This window comes from Danio rerio, chromosome 5 (assembly GCF_052040795.2).
Source record: "Danio rerio strain M-AB ecotype USA chromosome 5, GRCz13ab, whole genome shotgun sequence".
In the NCBI taxonomy this organism is placed as follows: Eukaryota; Metazoa; Chordata; class Actinopteri; order Cypriniformes; family Danionidae; genus Danio; species Danio rerio.
In genome coordinates, this window is record NC_141025.1 from 66,701,615 (window position 1) to 66,722,278 (window position 20,664).

The following is a 20,664-nucleotide window of genomic DNA, read 5'->3' on the forward strand; positions in this document are numbered from 1 at the left end:
TGCGTCAGAGGGCGGGGCCTCAGGTTTGAAATCTCCCGGGTTTGCGCGTGCACGTGAAAAACTTTGTTTCGTTCGTACGTCATGGCGAAACACCTAATGAGTCGGTATCAAGGCGACTCGTTTGAAGCACTATGATTCGACTCTTTTATAGATGAATCAACAGTTTTAAACACTGTATTCTTACAGATTTAAGCCTTAGCTGGATACTTCACTTCACTTAGAGCTGTGTTACACACTACATGGAGGGGAATTTTCAAAAACCCATAATATGGGCTCTTTAAAGAATTTATCTGGATGTCCCTTAACCATGTCCCAACCTGACCAGCTAAGACCAGGCTGTAAATGGCTGTAAACCAGTCTGGAAATGGCCAAAACCAGCCAACCAGCCTAGGATTTTTAAAGCTGTTTTTTTCAGCCTAGGCTGGTTTAAACTATTTTTTTTTCTTATGAATTGAGTCTGAAGACTGTAAAATATTACAAATAGATCAATATATAAAAAAGAGATTAGGTTAATTATTTGGTCATTAATCCAATAGCTGGGTCATTATTATTATAAAGCACCTTTGAGATTTTCAATTTAACCACACATTCGTTAATTAAACATTGGGGTGTTAGAAATGAATGTTGGTTAAGCTCCAGCATTTTATATAAATAACTACAGGCAGACAAACCGTAAACAAACCTCAAATTATGAGGTCAACCTTTCAAAAACTTTCAAACAATGTTAACTGCCCCTTATAGGTTAATTAGTAGATCACACTATATTTTGCTAAGTTTATATGTTATATTAGTTTATTTCCATAAAGGTTGAACATGACAGGGGGTGGACAAACGCTTGAATTGGGAAGTAAAAAATGAAGAACATTTGTAAAACAACAGTTACAAGAAACTATTAAGCAATGTAAAATAGCTCTATCATTTTAATTATCCTTAAATGATAGAATGAGATGACATCTTAGCATACAGTAATTTGTCATTTGATTCAAGCTGAATTAAAAAAAAAACATGTATTTAATTGACACAATGCTAATTGAGTCATAGGCTACAATAAAAGTGCGTTTTCCATATTATGAGCCATTATAGTTTCCAATACCTTCATGATGTAAATATGATATCAGTCGAGCATATGTAAAGATACAAATCTGAAGTATTTGCAAGCAAGAACCTGATCTCTTTAACATCAAATCTGAGGCGAGGAATAAACGCATTACAGTCTGCTGCCGCCAGAGGTCACAATTAGATAAAGGCAGGTCAAATCTTTAGCATTTGGACAGTAGTTGGATCACTGCTGCCTTAATATTCTCTATCACACTTTGATAACTATTGTCCAAAATTAACATTATTAGACATATAACTACAAATAAGAACAAATTCTGCTTCATTTAAACGTTTCTTGGAGTATCGCGAGTTTTTAATCTACGTGTACTGACACTTTAATAGATTGTACTTCAAGGAAAAGCAACACGAATGTAGAATAGTTTGGTATATCTAAATGTCCTGATGTCATTGAGGTACTACGTTTTTTCCACTTTGTTTAATCATGTCATTTCTCAAATTTCATTTATTCATTTAATTGCTTAGTCTCTTTATTAATCAGGGGTCGCCACAGCGGAATGAAGAGGCAACTTATGCCCTTCCAGCTGCAACTCATGACTGGAAATTCTCAAATTTAATTCATTGTTAATTGTTTCAAATAATATTTTGGTCATGAAAGCTTTCATAATTCTCCATTTTGATACTGTATACATTACAATTACGTCGAGATCTTTGTTTTGACCAAGAGAAACATTTAGATGCTAAAAATGACTGAAAGAAAAATAAACGTAAATTATAGCGCCACCTTGTGTCAGATAAATGTGTTCATTTGGGACCATCGCACCAAGTTAGTGGTTATTACAGTATAATAAAACTGATCAAGCTAATTAAAATGCTTAGCCCCTAAACCAGTCCATTAGCAGGTTTGGATACATCCTGGACACTCAAGAGAACTTTTCTTAAGTTCTCACTGCTGTTTAGCCATATCTATAATATGCATATTTTTATTTTTTAATAATTATATGAAGTATTTATTCAGATAATAATTTGTATAATGTCTAAAAGGTTAATTCATTTATCTATGCATTTTTATTAGGCCTATATAAACGTAGAGATTATATTACAATCTATATTAAATGCATAAAATTATTATGATTTTGTATTTAGCTATATTTAACATTTAGGAACTGATAAACACTTATCAGCTGCATTTATTTTCATTTATTATTTGTAATTTTACAAATCTACTTATTTAGCTAAATGTATAAGCATATGTTTTACACAGTGGATGCTCTACCCATCACTGGGGAAAAATGCATTATTATAATTAGAATGATTTATTTTGAATAATAATTAATTAGATTTTATACATTTATTGTTTCTAACTAATATATACAGTTATAGAATGCTTTATATAAATAGTATTTTAAATATATTTCATTGATTAATTTTAATATGCATTTCAAATATATTTAGCAAAAATACTCCAGTTAGCTTATGGAGGATGAAAACTGCACAAACAATAAATAAATAAGTCAATATAAGCGAGTAAATAAATACACAAATTCCTGCATAAATAAAACAATACATAAATAAATATGCAAATAAATAAAAGTATATAAAAATCAACAAATTCCTGCATAAATAAATATTTAAATAATTAATAGTGTGGGCAGGTAAATAATTCAATAAAATACAGGAATGTTGGGGAAATAAGAATATGCTAAACTGAAAGTTTTTCCCCCTATCCCCAACCAATGCCCAATAATATTTATTTATTTATGCAGGAATTCATGGATTTATTTACTCATTTTTATTTTTGCATATTTATTCATTTATAAATATAAATTTTTATATAAATTAATTAATTTATTTGCATATTTATTTATTTATTATTTTATTTATGCAGAAATTCATGGATTTATTTACTCATTTTATTTTTGCATATTTATTTATTTATTATTTTATTTATGCAGGAATTTATGGATTTGTTTACTCATTCATTTGCAAATGTATTTATTTATTATTTTATTTATGCATGAGTTTATGGATTTATTTGCTAATTTATGTATTTATTTATTATTTTATTTATGCAGGAGTTTATGGATTTATTCACTCATTTATTTGTATATTTGCATATTTATTAATTTATTATTTTATTTATGCAGGAATTTATGGATTTATTTACTCATTCATTTGCAAATGTATTTATTAATTATTTTATTTATGCAGGAGTTTATGGATTTATTTGCTTATTTATTTATTTATTTATTTATTATTTTATTTTTGCAGGAGTTTATGGATTTATTCACTCATTTATTTGTATATTTGCATATTTATTAATTAATTTTTTTTATGCAGGAATTTTCGGATTTATTTACTTAATTATTTGCATATTTTGTTATTTACTATTTCATTTTATTTATGCAGGATATTTTCAGATTTATTTACTCATTTATTTGCATATTAATTTATTTATTGTGTTTGCAGGTTTGGTCCTTCACATTAGCCTTTATGATCATAAACGTATTCGTGTTCATATAATAGATGATATATTTATGCACATACTTCATTAGATTGCTGAAATGTGTCCTTTTACTCAAGAATCCTCCCTGAGAGCAGCGCACAGGTTGTTGTAAGCGAATCTGTTATTCGCACCGGTCCATGCTCATCTTAAAATAAGGCAAGCATAACAGGAGGGCTGTGGCGAGGGGGGGCACACACAGAAAATATAGACATGTTACACTCACAATGTCAAAAGAGTTAGTTGGCCACATTTGTCCTGCGACTGTCCGCGTTGCTGTTCCAGCGGTTCTCTAATCCTGTATGTAAATGACAGCCAATAGATGCTGTTGTTGAGTTGGGCTGGGATTAGCGGAGGCGAATGACTTTCAATTTTACTGGATTACAGAACAAAGAAAGGGGAAAGGGGACACACTCCTCTGTTAAAGAAAACAGAGAGAAAACCGGGCAAACTCATCAAATAAATCATACCGAATGCTTTTCGACAGACTACAGACCTTTCGAGATTATGACATTTAGCAAAGTCGCTGTCGCCTTTCTTTAGATGGGAATTCGGCTCTCACTGTTGGATTAAACGGAGAATAAACCTATTCCGGGATTGACAGCATAAGGTAATTAAACACGGGGAAACGGGGAAGGATTAAACATCATAATGTTTGTGTGTGTACGACAAAACACTTAGGAGTGTCGTTCTTGAGCACGTGACTTTTTATGGATGTTGAAAAAGTGAAATTACAGATTATAATTTAGGGGGGAGGAGGATGGCTAGTGGTGTTAGCACACTGGCTATCATGCTAACGCGAATGTATGACACTCGACGCGATGTTTTATGGGCTTTTAAGAAAGTAACACGCGTTGTTTTGCGATATGTGTGAGATAAGCAATTATTCGACGCGGTTAGGGGTTTTGTCGAACTGCAGTTGCATTTTTCGCGATTGTTTATTTTGTAAAAACGACAACAAATTGAGCGTTAGCAAGTTACCGAAACAGAGCAGTTGCATTGTTAGCTGGGTGATAAATCGATTGTTTGTTTAAATTCATATTTAATGCAGTGTGATTAAAATTGCAGTCTTTGGCGTGGCAACGGACGCGTTTGTCTCCTGGAGAAGGTCATGTTTACAATGTCAAATCCACCTATCAGTGGCTGCTAATCTGCGTCTACTATAGATTATGCGTAACCGAACGCGTCCCAGTTAAGTTTGCTGCCGAGTAATAATATCACATGTCTCAAAACTTGCTCGGTTTTCCTCGAAGGACTTCTCCACTGTCAGATCCATTCACGAAGACAATGAGAGTTTATGATTTATGTCACGCTGTCCCATTATGAGTCTATAACTGAAACACGAACTGTCCCAGAATTACTTGCTGTCAGATTGGGCCTCTTTGTCACACATACTCTATATTTATTATAGTGATAACAACTGTCTGTGTTTCTTTTTTTTGTGGCTTTTTTCACCCTCATTTTATATGTCTGTCACAGTACCAAATCTTTACTGTGTTTACAAGAGTAAAGGTATGCTTAAAATCAAAGATTAATGTTTCTGCCAACTGAATATGTAATACTATTGTTAATAAGTATGATGGATATGAAATATTCCAGTAGGCACACAATGTAATAGGACTGTAATAATAGGTTATATTTAGGTAATGACATCAGGTAACTAAAATTCAATGCATTGCCAGTGTCTAAGGACCACGTTATTTTAACGTCCAATAACGACGTTAAATGGCGTTGAAATTTGGTTGATTTTAGGTTGTGTTGGAAAGTGACCCAAATCCAACATCGAGCCAATATTGACTTCAAATACTGACATTTATTTGTCAGGTATGGCAACCAAAATCCAACGTCTGATAGACGTCACATTGGTAACGTCCACACAACATTAAGCTGTAACATCATTAGACATTGATATTCGGTCGATTTTAGATCGTGTTGGCAAGTGACCAAAATCCAACATCTTAAACCAACGTCATATTGACTTCAAATGCTGACATTTATTTGTCAGGCATGGCAACCAAAATCCAACGCCTAATAGATGCCATAGTGGTGACGTCCACACAATGTTAAGCTGTAACATCATTAGACATTGATATTTGATTGATTTTTGGTTGGACGTTGGACATTGATGTCGGCCTGACATTGGGTTCTGGTTTCATTTCCGAACTAAATGCAAAGTCACACGATGTTGATGTACAACGCCAATCTGACGTCATGTTGACGTCTTGTGCTAGCACTATTTAAAAAGCATGAACAACAGCAGTCAACAACAACAAAAAAGATACAGATGGCGTTTTGCTCTTTTTTTTTATAACCTGTTTAAGCTTTATTTTATGATTAGTTGCAATGTTTAATATTTAATTGAACAGACCTGTGGATCTTTCAAGCTTCTAATTCAGTCACTAACAGAAAGTACCATGTTTTATGGACTTATGTACTGTGGTATTTGAATGACATTGTAAATGCAACTGCATATGAGTGTGGTAATGATATGTATATGATTTCATTATCTTTTAAAGGCCTGATACCAGTTTATTATAGCTCATAATATTGAAATGTGAGCATTCTGTTCAAATGTGCTGCGTTTTACATAGCTAAAACATTATACAAAGCCTTATTGTTTTCTGTCTGAACTTTACATGATAATGTAGTTAGTTGCATCTAATTACATTTAGTATGGTCAGTCAGTTGCCTTTCCCCAATGTAGCTAATATACAGATAAAACCTAGTGAATGTGACCTTAACATATTTTGATGAACATAGTATCATGTTTTTTTAATACCTTAAAGTAGCTTATAAAGACAGTTGCATATGAATAAGAAAACCATTCAGTACAACGTTGCTTTGAAACTTTGTTCATTCATAGTTCTTGATATTGAAGTGAACAAATGACATTCGAATGTGTTATTTATCACATTGCAGAATACATGTTTTCTTCTGCTCTTGAAACGATTTCATTGTTAGTTGCATTTTGTCATTAATGTTTAGTATTCATTTACCAGTTGAAAAGTACAGCATTATTACACCTTTATTCTTCACTAACTAAATGTACTATGCTTTACCAACATAGTGACATTCATGAATACCTTAAAACAGTATTTAAATACAATTGTATATGTCAGATTTATTGTGTTATTGTATAAATTGTATAACACATCCATTTAGTGTATTCGAAAATTAGTTACAAATTCACACAGTCTCTTTGATATAAAACTGTGTGTTTTTTTGGAAGTAACGTAAACATTCGAACAGGTCGAACATTTACAAATGAGCTTGTACTAATTCAAAAACTGAGGCATTACTTTGCCAAAAGCGTAGACATATCATGATTAACAGGTGTTTTTACATTTACTTTTATGATCTCTTCTCTGACAGCATTTGATGTTAAAAATGTTGACTTTACAGTTTAACAGTTTTTGGACAGTTCAATAATATCGAGTAAGATGTTATAGATTAGGGCTGCACGATTTAGAAAAAATCTGACATTGTGATATTTTGATTTTCTACTAAATATATTACAATATGAATACAATGTCACCAGAGGACTTGAATAGCTATATTTAGAAAGAAGTCATTCATTTATATTGATTGGGGTGATTTTGTAAGGGTGTGAATCATGCATAAAAAATAATAAACAAATTGCAAGCAAGTGCAGTGGAGCGACAAAAAATTGAAATAAAAAGAGTTTTATAGATTTCTGTTGAGTCAAACAGTTTTCCGGTACAAAACGTGAATTAAGGAATGTAAAATAACTCTGTATAATCTTTATTGTGCTAATTCAGTAAAATGATTCTTCATTACACTTACAAAGGAACTTTTTTGTGCCTGAATGCTTTAAAATAGTGCTGAACAATATATCATTTGAGCATTGTGTGTCCACAACAGTCAAATATCAAAATTTGATTGTTTTTTAAAGATATAAAAAGTTGAATGTATTTTTAAAGATAATTTATATAACGATGACCATGTTATTTTACGTTTTATTGGACTTGATTATTGTTACGCTCAAAGGATGCACAATGATGCAGAGTTTCACTCGGTTATGGTTATACTGTGCAATGACTCCACAAATTGTATGTATTTTTAGCTGTTGTGCTGATCAACTTTAATCCCAGCTCAACATTGCAGATCCTGCGAAATTGTGTTGACCGTATGATAACTGCTTTCACGGTTTTACTGTGGTTTGTAAAAGCCAAGTTTTTAAAACAGCTAAACTTTTTTGTCATACCATTTCTAAGGTATACGTAAGTTTTTTATTTTATTTTTTTAACAACCACTTCATTTAGTTTTTTAACCATTTAACCGCACATCGTTACATGATGCACAAATACAAATTTAGTTTTATTTGCTTATTATTTGTATTTATTTTTCATTCATTAAAATCAAAAGTATGAAGTATTTTTAGAAACATAAGAGCATTTTCACACACCTTGTAGGTGTCAGCTTTTTGTATCTGTGTTTTATTTCTCTAGACAGAAAAAAAAATTCCTTCTGTGATTGGTCATGTTTCGCGCTCATTTGTGTACTGTTTTCTGATTTACAGTAAATTAAAAATATTGTATTTTAATAGCTTTAAGAAGATATTTCCCAAATCGCAACTTCAAAATACAGCGACATCCTGCATAACAGTAAAAGCATTACAGTTAAATATAGTGTAGTTTACAGAAATTTTAAGAGTGTATCTCAAGTAGAAAAGGAAATACACATCAGACCTGAACAGTGCAGTGTCTTAATTTATATCCAAAGAAAAGAAAGATATCAAAGATGCCTTTTCAAGTTGTAAAGAAATATTTTTGAAATTAATGAAGATAGCAGAAGGCCATGATTTATTTTAATTATTTAGCCTGACATGTTTACGCCTCCAAACTGTTTTAAATGTTTCCTAAAATAAAATATATTGTGTTCAATGGTGAAAAATGTTGTTTTTACCCAGACAGTTAATACAACATATTTTAGAGCAGGAACTACAATACTGTGAAACTGTGATATTTTTATCCAAGGTTATTATCATACAATCAGAATCTTTTACCGGCCCATGCCTAGTTGACAGTTCCTAATTTCGAAATGATTGCATTCTGTTATAACAGGTCTTTCAATCCTCATCTATTTGAACATTGATACATTTTTGAACAGAACTGATTTTTTCCCAGAGTGTTTGCAGTCTGAAATGTGGCTGAATTGTTCGAACATACACTCTGTAAAACCCCAAAACTTAAGGTAACTCAAACCATTTAAGGAAATCGAATGCAACAAACTATTTAAGTTTAAAAACTAATCCTAATAAGTATTGTGAACTTAATCCATTTAAGTAAACAAAGCAATCTAAGCACAGTAAAGCCCAATAAATGAAGAGAACTCAAACCAACTGAGTACTGTAAAACCCAATAAGTTAAGGCAACACAAACCGTTTGAGGAAACCGATTGCTATAAACCAGTGGTTCTCAAACTTTTTTCACCAAGTACCACCTCAGAAAAAAACTGTCCCTCCAAGCACCACCATGATGAGCAGTATTGAAATACAGTAGCATAGTAGGCCTAGTAAAGCAGCTACAAATCTTAAAGTTTAAAATCATGACAGATTAACTATTATTATTAAGAATATATAATATTATCAGCCACTTTAAACATTATAATAGGTTTGAACATTAACACTTTACTGTGCTTATATGTAAAAAAAAAACATTGACAAAATAAAATGTTAACGTTTAAATTAAAACTTGCTTTTAAAAGTTCATTAAAAATTGTAGGCTACTGTTCTTAAAAAGTAAAAAAAAAATCTCCTGTATTTAAATGTAAAGTGTTAACCAATAGTAACCTATTCATCAAAACCTGGAAATGTTGCTTGGACCTAATGTAGGCTATATATCATATCCATATATATGAATTATTTTTGATACATTTTGAAATATTTGTTGCATGTACATATGACATTGATATTGGATTCCTTTGAGTACTCACTAGAAGGAAGCCCGCGTACCACTAGTGGTACACGTACCACAGTTTGAGAAGCACTGCTATAAACCATTTGAGTTATAAAACTAATTTATATTATACTGTGTACTGTGAACTTACTCCATTTAAGTTGAAGTAATGAGGAATTGAATTAACTCAGTTATTACCTTCAACACTGAGTTCAAAACACTTTTCAAATTAGTAGAATTAACTTTCAGTCAATTTTAAGTTAACTACGCTCGTTTCATTTGATGAAGTTGACTGTTGGGTTTTACAGTGCAGTTTTTAAAAGGATGAGTCCCCTCAAACCTCACCTCTTTAACCCAACCAAGCAAATTGTCCTAAAATCTATGCCTGAGAGAATACAAATTCGGACTAATTAGCCAGAGTTGTGAATTGCTGTGAGATTGTGTTGGTGTTTGAGAATCAAGGCCGTCTTTTCCCATGTAGGCCTCCTCTTTGCTGCATGCAACATGTTTGCGTGGCCTTTGGGAAAATGTCCATGGGTTAAAGGAGCTAAGACCAATTAAAAGTCAATTATCAGCCCTTGAGCCAAACGATTTAGATACAGTTGTGTTTCCGACGGGATCTGTAAGCGGAATCTGTATAAAGGCTATTAGCAGAAGTATTGTGTATCAATGGCAGAGCCACAAGCCTCTTAGGGCAAAACCGCTCATAAAACCCACGTTACCCTTTCTTGAGATGCCGGTAATATCTTTAAGCACCATACAGGCAGTAATTCAAGAAGGAGCGGCTACATTATGCCTCCCCTCGAGCTGAGGATCTCAGTTAGCGTGAATGAAAAAACAGTATTTTGGCAGGGCGGACTCCTAACAAGGAGGAAGTCATTAATCTGAGCATTTAAGCATGTCAGTCCGGATCCCTACTTTTCCTGCAATTTTGCTTTTTGGAGTGTCACCAGTTGATTTTCTTCTACTCTCTACTGTTTTTTTGTTTTTTTTCTTCTTCCCCCTTCCGTAAGAAAATAAATTTGTTATAGTTAACTCATGTCTTTTGGCTACTACAAAGAAAGCTTAGTGTGGAGTACAAAACAAGTCATTTATACATGAAGCTTAAGGTGTCAGATGAATGTAGTTTCCCCCTGCAGAACGGATAAGCCTGTTCAATGAGGAAGCCTCACCAATCTCTTTTTCTGTAAAGGGTTTTTGTAAAAGCTAGAAGTGTCGAGATATAAACAACCTCAACCCTTCATCATTTACAAGGCAAGGCAAGAAGTTATTAGTGTAGCTCATATGATGAGTGAAGTTTTGAACTTCTGATCTTCACTCAGAAGTGAAGAATATTTAGCAATATCTCAGACTTTTTTGGGGTGTGTTTGTGTGTCCATGGTGTTTTTTCAGATTTTTTTGGATGCTACAAGAGAAGTGGGCGTCACAGTTGCACAGTGGGTAGCACGATCGCCTCACAGCAAAAAAGTTGCTGGGTCGAGCCCTGGCTGAGTTAGTTGGCATTTCTGCGTGGAGTTTGCATGTTGTCCCTGTGTTTACGTGGGTTTCCACTTGGTGCTCCGGTTTCCTTGACAGTTCAAAGACATGCGATATAGGTGAATTATTCATGTTTTTCATTTGTTAATTTTCTTTTCGGCTTAATCCCTTTATTAATCAGGAGTCACCACAGCGGAATGAACTGCCAACTTATCCAGCACAAGTTTTACACAGAGGATGCCCAGCACTGGGAAACACCCCCACACTCTTGCACACACTCACATACACTACGGTCAATTTAGCTTATTCAATTCACCTATACCACATGTCTTTGGGCTGTGGAGGAAACCGGAGCACCCGAAGGAAACCCTCCTGAACACAGGGAGAACATGCAAACTCCACACAGAATCGTCAAATGACCCAGCCGGGGCTTGAACCAGCGACATTGCTGTGAGGTAATCGTGCTACCTACTGTGCCACAGCAATGCCCATAGGTGAATCAAATAAGCTAAATTGGCCGTAGTGTATGGGTGCGAATGAGAGTGTATGGGTGTTTCCCAGTGAGGGGTTGCAGCCAGAAGGGCATCCGCTGCATAAAACATATGCTGGATAAGTTGGCGGTTCATTCCGCTATGGCGACCCCAGATTAATAAAGGGACTGAGCTGAAAAGGAAATTGAATGAATGAATGAATGAATAAACGAAAGAGAAGTTGTGCACTAAGCTTTACTCTGGGATATCATTGTCCTAAACACTGCATTTAACTACTTGGATCTGATTGGTCAATCATGTCAAGCAGCAGTTTGTTATTCTCTGATCAATCAATATAACAATAATCAGTAAATAGCAATTATTTTCATTTGTGAAAGCTTTTATTCAGTAAGCTTACACAATTTCCATCGATAAAATAAGCAACAAGCAAGAGATTGAATCAAATGCAAGCTAATTACGTACACTCAAAAAATATTTTCATTTTTGAGTGAACTATCCTTTATAGGCCAGGACACACCAAGCTGAAGATCAGTCATTGCAGCATTGTGTTACACACATTACCTTATTCATTCAGTTTCCTTCAACTTAGCCGCTTTATTTATCAGGGGTCACCACAGTGAAATGAACCGCCAACTTATCCAGCAAATGTTTTATGCAGTGAATGCCCTTTTAGCTGCAACCAAGTACTGGGAAACACCCACACACTCACTCATACACATTCATTATGGTCTGTTTAGCTTGTTCAATTCATCTGTCATGCATGTCTTTGAAACCGGGGGAAACCAGAGCACCCAGAGAAAACCCACGCCAACATGGGGAGAACATGCAAACACACAGAAATGCCAGCTAAGGCTCGAACCAGCAACCTTCTTGCTGTGAGGTGACAGTGTTTGCCCGATTCAGAAGGTAGATTCGATGTCACCAGTTAGGGAAAGAAAATGTTCTGATTGGCTGTTCAGCTACGAATTAGAGTGCAAGAACAAAAGCTGAAGTGACGAAGTTAAGCACAAAATTGAATTTAAAGAGAGTTTTATAGGAAGCACAAAGAATTACCCTTGTAATTTAGTGGCATATTTGCAAATGACATGGATTATCATACTTATATTTGCACAAGCTAATCCCTGTGGGGAATGAGAAGCACTAGTTCTGGTGCAGCACTAGTTCTGGTTTCCTTTTGTGGAATGACAATAGATTCTACTGCCAGCTGCAGGTATGGAAAGATACATTTTGTCATGCAGGCGCAGAGCAAACCTTTTCATTTGAGTTGGCTGTCTATTTGGTGTGTTCATTTTTTGTACAGATTGGACCAGACACAGCCAACATGTGTTTGTACACCTTAAGGCCTGTGGTATGGTACGGTTTGGTTCGGTATGCTTTTATGGCCGTTTTCACTGTCAAAAGGCACCAAAAATCGAACTGTACCGTACCACTTTTTGGGCACCCAAAGGGTTTCCAACGGGCACAAGCAGGAGAATGAAAACAAAGGAAGGACCATTTTTAAATACACAGCCGAGACATTACACCATAATAATATATACATATAATAATGAGCCATGGTCCTCCTGAGCTCAAACAAACCTTGTCGTCGTCTTGATGAACAGCTACAATGCCAAGGAAAAGAGTAGAATCTGTGTGTCCTGTTGGTTATGAGGCATCTAAAAGCTAGAGAAGTTTCACTTTCTGTAGAGGTCTGCGATCGCTCGCCACATGTCCATATTTGAAAAAACAAACTTTTTGAGCTCAATAATAATGTGCGTATGATTTTTGAAGTGCTTCTGACATCCTATCCTTTCAGAAAAGTATGAACGTGAGAGGAAATCGCTAAAAAACATAGAAGAAGCAAAAAATAAATAAAAACAAAGGAGCAAATGATTATTTTAGCAACCTTAAAGATAAACAAACTACCATGTTTAATTATTATCGTTGCCTTGCAACGAATGACTAAATTACTTTCTAACAGAGGTTACATGTGCTGGTGAAGATTAAAGACAGATGAGAGGTTTGCACTGACTGTTTGTTGTGTGTTGTTTTTTTTAACCCAAATAAGGACTAAATGTATGCTGTGTGTAGTTTACTGCAATTGGTAACACATCGTAGACTCTAAGGGGCTGTATGTGTTTATATATGTTGCATTTATTCATTTATTTATTTTATATAATCGCAGACATTACAGTAGGCATCATTGATCTACAGTTATAATCAAATCATGTTGATAGAAAGGTTAGTAACGAACATTTATACACAAGTATTTATGTGTATAAACCATCTGTTTTGTGAGAAGTGCTTCTCATGATATGTGAACGACCCCTACTGCTTTACTTTGACATTTCCTTGAGCGAGAATGACGTGGATTGCAACTTTCTGTTGTACACCATGCCTACTAAAAGGATACTGTTGGTACCCCAGTGGAGACTCAAGGTGACCTGTACTGAACCGTACCGTACCGTACCGTACTGTACCATACCACTCAGTTTAAATGAGGCATTAGCTGCATCATAGTAAATTCTGACAAGTTTTAAATATTTAAGCCCTGCTCAGATTTTCTTCCGTAAATGTATAATGAGTCTTGGTAACACTTTACAACAAGGTTGTATTAATGTACTAACATAAAAACAGTTGACAATATATTTATTTATTCATCTTTGTTAACATTAGTTAATGGAAGTAAATCATTAGTTCATGTTAAAGGGCTGGTCCACTATGACAGAGGTTCCCAAACTTTTCAGCCCGCGACCCCCAAAAAAACAATGACTCGCAACCCCCAATTTCTTCTGAGGTGGTTATAAGTACAGAAACCTTCCATGCAATGGCGCACACACACCAATAGACCCAAGTCTGTTTTTCATTAAATTATCTTTAATGTATGTTAGTGCTGTAAATGTGCCAGAAAGTTTAACCTGGTGTTATAAAATCAATCTGCTGCATCAGACGCTATTGCTGTGTCTTTAATATAATGTCATTACCCCAGGAGTCGCAATGAAATAGAACTAGTAACTATAAGCTACTATAAAGTAGTATAGTAACTTTTCAATAGGTTATGGATAAAATATGGTAATTCTTATGGTTTCATAAAAACAAGTAGATTATTGAAAATCACCAGGCGACCCCTTCTTCGTTGTCCCGCGACCCTTCAGGTGGTCCCAACCCCTACTTTGAAAACCACTGCCCTATGATACCATATTTTAAACTTTAGTTGATGTGTAATGTGAGTGAACATAAACAACATCTCTAAATGTAAGACGCTCAAAGTTTAAGCTTTTACAGAGTTAGCTTAGTGAAGCTTACAGTAAACAAAGTGTGGGTACTACAAAAAAATTAATGGTGGTGCTATAAACCCTGTTAAATGTTATAACAGAGATGCTTCCTGGTAATGTGAAGCTGATCTGTGTATCACAGCACATTACGGTAGCTGACCGATCAGAGCCTTTTGAGAGCGGGTTTTCAGAGGAACTAGGAAATATGTCATTTTCATGTTAGCTGAGATGGTAAATAATCAAAATAGGATATATGAAAACATAACCTGATTTTTTACAAATGAAGCATGAGAACACATTGCACCCCATAAACACAACCAGGCCTTAAAAATAAACTCTTGACCACCTCTTTAACTCTATTCTAATGTTGCATGTGAATTTTGATAATTAAAATTCTTTAAACTGTTGTTCATGATTAGTTCATGCTAAATACAATAACTAATGAAACCTTATTATAAAGCGTGATCGATTCTTTTATTGAGTTAATCCTGAATGTACTTTAGGAAGTTCTGACATCCATTAACATGTTAAAGCATCAAATCAGAGACTAGCAAACTTTATTTTTCAGGCAAAGTTCTGAATTAGGTTTGGTCATTTGGAACAAATCCGAAAGATACAAGGTGTTGGTGTTGTTGATCAGATGTTGTCTATAAGATTATGCTCAAGCAGAGGCATCCGGCTCGGGTTTATTGGAGGTTTTCAGACGAGTAATAGTAGCGCTGGATCTCTCTGTGCAGCCTGTGGTTTTGGCTCTGCCCCGAGGCTGGGATAATGGCTCCCAGTGTCTGGAGAGATTAAAGGCCAGAGCTGCATTGTTCACATGCCTCGAGATTAGTTTCCAAGGAAACGGATTGCAGTTGCCATGTGAACACAAGGCCCCGAATTAGGATTGCGTTTTATTTATTTATTTGTTTGTGGTACAGCTCGCATTTGTCATCCCTGCTGTTTTAGTTTGCCTTCAAGCCACCATTTCATTTGCATTCATTTTATAAACCTAGCCTGGCTTCCAAGTTTTAGCGTTGTAGTTTGGAGCTGACGTGGCTTACATGGAGATGTTTGGGGGGCATCTTGTCGAGAGGGATGGGTAAAGTAGTTGACTTCCGAGGTCTCGTGCTTCCAGGCCCTGTCTTGCTTCCAAGGAGAACAAATTAAGGATGAAGGGTTTTAAGGCAATAATCTGAGCTAGCTTTAATTGGTTGACAAAGGCTTATCGTAATTAGCTACTTTCACATGTGTGTGACGGATTTCGGCGTATTAGCACAGGGGAGGGTATTACTATCACTTTCCAAAGCTTCTTATAGGTTTTTGCCATCCTTCAATACGTTTTGTACAGCAGAAATATATTTGAAAAAGTTAATGGGGAACTTGAAACCTTCATCATATTGGTTTGTATTTGTATGCAATTGTTTCACTACATACTAGTTAGTATTGTTTTACTGTAATGACATTAGGAATAACTGACGACACTCCATAATAGACACCCAAGGTGGTGATGTGACCACTTTTACTACAGATACCACATCTAAAGACATAGTTTTGATGTTTTATTTCAAGATTTTCCTAAAAAGGCTCCCATGTAGGACCAGTTTTTTTTACTCATCTTAAAGTCTTTTTTTGGCTTTTTAATTTGATTTTTGACTGTTGACAAGGTGTGAAATTATTTGGCATAGTGATATAGAACTGTAGACCTGCCTGAAATGAACTTTAGCTGTGCGTTTGTCTGAAAGCAATTGCACACTTCATAATGTTTATCAGCTATTTTGAATCAGGAGTTTTATACTGCGAAATACTAAATATAAAATTGCCTCTTTTTTATTAAACGGCAGTGGTTCACTGAAAAAATTGCAGCTCTGTCTTTCAACAAATTCAATTATCATTTTCTGAAGGATTAAAAAGTCTGCTGTAAATATTACTTGTACATTATAATATAAATTAACAACAGAACCTAAACCATTAATTTCGGTTTTAATTCAGCACTGAAATATTTGTTTATGATAAACACTTAAGTATTTAAATCCAGACATAGACTAAGTTTTGCTCAGGCAATGTATAGTTATAATTATATTGGTAATATTTACTTTTAGTCATTTAGCAGACGCTTTTATCCAATGCGAGTTACAAATAAGGACAAGGAAGCAAATAACACAACTATAAGAGCAACAATGAATAAGTGCTGTAGGCAAGTTTCAGGTGTGTAAAGTGTAAGAAGCAAAACATTAGTAATTTTTTTTTGTAGTACAGTTAGCGGTGGAGCCAGAGAGGCAATTGCAGATTAGTAAGGAAAGTGGAGACTAAATAGTTGAGTTTTAAGTCGTTTTTTTGAAGACAGTTAGTGACTCTGCTGTTCTGATGCAGTTAGGGAGTTCATTCCACCAACTGGGCAGATTAAATGCGAGAATTCGGGAATGTGATTTTTTCCCTCTTTGGGATGGAACCACAAGGCGACGTTCATTCACAGAACGCAAGTTTCTGGAGGGCACATAAATCTGCAGAAGTGAGAGCAGATAAGAAGGAGCAAAGCCAGAAGTCGCTTTGTAAGCAAACATCAGAGCTTTGAATTTGATGCGTGCAGAAACTGGCAGCCAGTGCAAACAGATGAGTATCGGAGTGACATGTGCTCTTTTAGGTTCATTAAAGACCACTCGTGCTGGTTCGTTCTGAAGCAGCTGAAGAGGTTTTATAGAGTTAGCTAGAAGCCCGGCTAGTAGAGAGTTGCAATAGTTCAGTCTGGAGAGAACAAGAGCTTGAACAATGATTACTAAGGTAAGGTAAGGTAAGGTAATGGTACTATATTACTATTATATAGGTAATATAGTAGTAATATTTAGATTTAAGATAATTTTTTTCAATAAAATTGTTAATGACCGGGTTGGACCCCCTTTTGCATTCTGACCTGTCTTAATCCCATGTGGCATAGATTTAACAAGGTACTGGAAACTTTCCTCATTGTGGTCCATATTGACATGATCGTCAGTTGCTGCAGATTTGTTGCCTGCACATCCTTGATGTTAATTCACCATATCCCATAGGTGTTCTATTGGATTTGAGATCTGATGACTGTAGAGGCCATTTGAGGAACATTGTCATGTTCAAGAAACCAATCTGAGATTATTCGTGCTTTATGACATGGCGCATTATCCTGCTGGAGGTAGCCATCAGAAGATGGGTACACTGTGGTCATAAAGGGATGGACATGGTCAGCAACAATACTCTAGTAGGCTGTAGCGTTGATGCTTAATTTGTACTAATGGGCCCAAAGTGTGCTAAGAAAATATCCCCCACAGCATAACACAGGGATGTGATTCTTCCATATTAATATGAATGTTTTTATTTTCCGAGCTCAATGGAGCAACCCCTGTAATTTACGTTAAAACGAAATTCAGGGGGGTGGGGAGGGGGGTGTCAGTGAGGTTCATGGTCATCAAGGCAAATGACCTGATGGTTTGCGCCTTTATTGTTTGCCATTGAGCACAACACTAAGCAGTAACTGCTTCAATCCGGTAGTCATTCAGGCATGTAATTGTAGACCTACTAGGTTACTATATATAATATAATGATATTGTGTAGTCCTATAATGTGTGCCGAAGCCGCTGACAAGATTATGAAATTGCTTTGAGTGCGGGCGCGACTGTGCACGCTCTCACATTTGCACGTTACGACCACGTGCACTCTATTTACATTATAAATAAAGCTGCAGGAGGCACATTTGTTATTATCCTCGCAGATCATCTCTCCTTATGCCTTCATTAATTCAGTGCTACAGTCAAACACCTGAAATGTAATACCTGAAAGTTTCATAAGTTTAGATGATATTACAAATTTATAAAGATATATTTTATAATTAATTACAACTAAAAAAAAGCAGGGACAAAGCCGAAGGAAAAAGGAAAGTGAATGTGATAAACTCTTTTTAGCTCGTATGATAATTTATTCAGGGTGGACTATTAAAGTATATTAGGCTACTCAATTCTGCACTTGTTAACTTGTCTTCCTTCTTTTTATTGTCCTCGACTGATCACATGCCTGATTACACCACCACCGACAGCCTAAACCGTTTGATACAAGGCAGCATGGATCCATGCTTGCATGTTGTTTATGTCAAATTCTGACCCTTCCATCCGAATGTTGCTGCAGAAATCGAGACTCATTAGACCAGGCAACGTTTTTCCAATCTCTAATTTTGGTGAGTTTGTGTGAGTAGTAGCCTCAGTTTCCTATGCTTAGCTGACAGGAGAGGCACCAGGTGTGGTCTTCTGCTGCTGTAGTCCATCTACCTCAAGGTTGGACATTTTGCGAGTTCAGAGATGCTCTTCTGCATACCTCAGTTTTAACGAGTGGTTATTTGAGTGACTGTTGCCTTTCTATCAGTTCAAACCAGTCTGGCCTTTCTCCTCTGACCTCTGGCATCAACAAGGCATTCGTGCACACAGAACTGCTGCTCACTGGATATTTTCTCTTTTTCAGACCATTCTCTGTAAACCCTAGAGATGGTTGTGTGTGAAAAAATCCCAGCAGATCAGCAATTTCTGAAATACTCAGATCAGCCCATCTGGCACCAACAACCATGCCACATTCAAAGTCAATGAAATCACCTTTCTTCCCCATTCTGATGCTAGGTTTGAACTGCTGCAGACCGTCTTGACCATGTCTACATGCCTAAATGCATAGAGTTGTTTCCATGTAATTGGCTGATTAGAAATTTGCGTTAATCAGCAGTGGACCTAATAAAGTGGCTGGTCATTGTATGTATATAAAAACCAGAAGAGTAGTATATAATTTGCTAACTTATGTGGTTCAATTATCCAAATTATTCTGAAGAATGTTCAAAAAACATTTTAACTAGTGACCCTGCCCGTATCTGTATCACCATGCTAATGATGTCACACACTCTCAATTTCTGATTTGGTTTTATAGAAAAAACGGATACACCAAAGACACTTTAATATGTTGTGTGTTTTACTGGTTTGCATGGAGCAGCATTATAGATGAACCCTAAAATTGGCGTAGTACAATAAAACAGTGCTGCTACTTTCCTACATGATTATGATTCATATTGCGCTAGTCTCTCATCAGCAACAGGATGTAATGAAGATGACAACTCTTATGATTCCAAACTCAGTCACAGTGTCATCAAATTATGCCTTTGTTTGTTGTGTATACACACCCTCTAGCGGCGAATATTACTTGCTGCGCTACTTATTGTAACTTTTTAATCCTTGTTTCTCTCAGAAGAATGGCTCAGATACGGAAGTTGGGCTGTGATGGGATGAGAACAAACTCTCGACCAGAGCTCAAAGTTCCCCAAGTCTCAGCCAGACAAGAGATCCTCACCAGCCTTGTGTCTGCTCTGGACTCGGTGGTAAGGTGGTTTTAAAGATTCTTTAAAGTGCGAGTGGGTATTATGCACAATTATGTTTGTGGATGAGCTGAGGTGAACTGTGCTTGCAGTGCTCCGCCATGTCTAAGCTGAATGCTGAGGTGGCCTGTGTCACTGTGCATGAGGACAGCGTGATCGCAGTGGGAACAGAGAAGGGAAGAATCTTCCTGAACTCCAGAAAGGAAATACAGACTGACTTTCACAAGTTTTGCAGTGAGTAAACGTCAACTTACAATCAACATTACTGCTTTATTGCCATGTTGCTGTTGTTTTTTTCTACACTGAAGAAAACAGAGAGTGTTTCTTTTAGCTGGGAATTGGTTAATGATTGAAAGTTTCAAAGTGTGTGTATTATAATGGAATACATACAGTGCTCAGCATAAATGAGTACACCTCTTTTTGAAAAAGGTTTTTATAAATTTCTCAGTGAATATAGCTAATAATCTTTAGTGTATTTTAACAAAACAGTTTTATAAAAAGATAGATGTATTAAAATAAGAGTTTGGGGACTCTACATCTTTAGAAATATAAATAATATACATTTAAATTCAAACAAGTAATTGCAAAACATTTAAATCCAACACAATTG

At 35.5% G+C, this 20,664-nt stretch overlaps 1 protein-coding gene across 16 annotated transcripts in view; it reads left to right on the forward strand.

Moving 5' to 3' along the window:
- The first annotated feature begins 3,934 nt into the window (after positions 1–3,934).
- gtf2ird1 (GTF2I repeat domain containing 1) overlaps positions 3,935–20,664 on the forward strand; it is a 53,951-nt gene continuing 37,221 nt past the window's right edge. For 8 of the 16 annotated variants that reach the window (XR_015491982.1, XR_015491984.1, XR_015491981.1 and 5 more), the window contains exons 1-3: positions 3,935–4,169; positions 19,928–20,057; positions 20,147–20,288. Coding sequence is in view for 8 of the 16 variants with exons in the window: in XM_087254414.1 (XP_087110540.1) it covers positions 19,932–20,057; positions 20,147–20,288 (268 nt within the window). In the remaining 8 variants the exon portion in view is untranslated. The remainder of the gene's footprint in view (positions 4,170–19,927; positions 20,058–20,146; positions 20,289–20,664) is intronic. The other 8 variants (XR_015491986.1, XR_015491988.1, XR_015491985.1 and 5 more) reach the window with 1 other exon arrangement.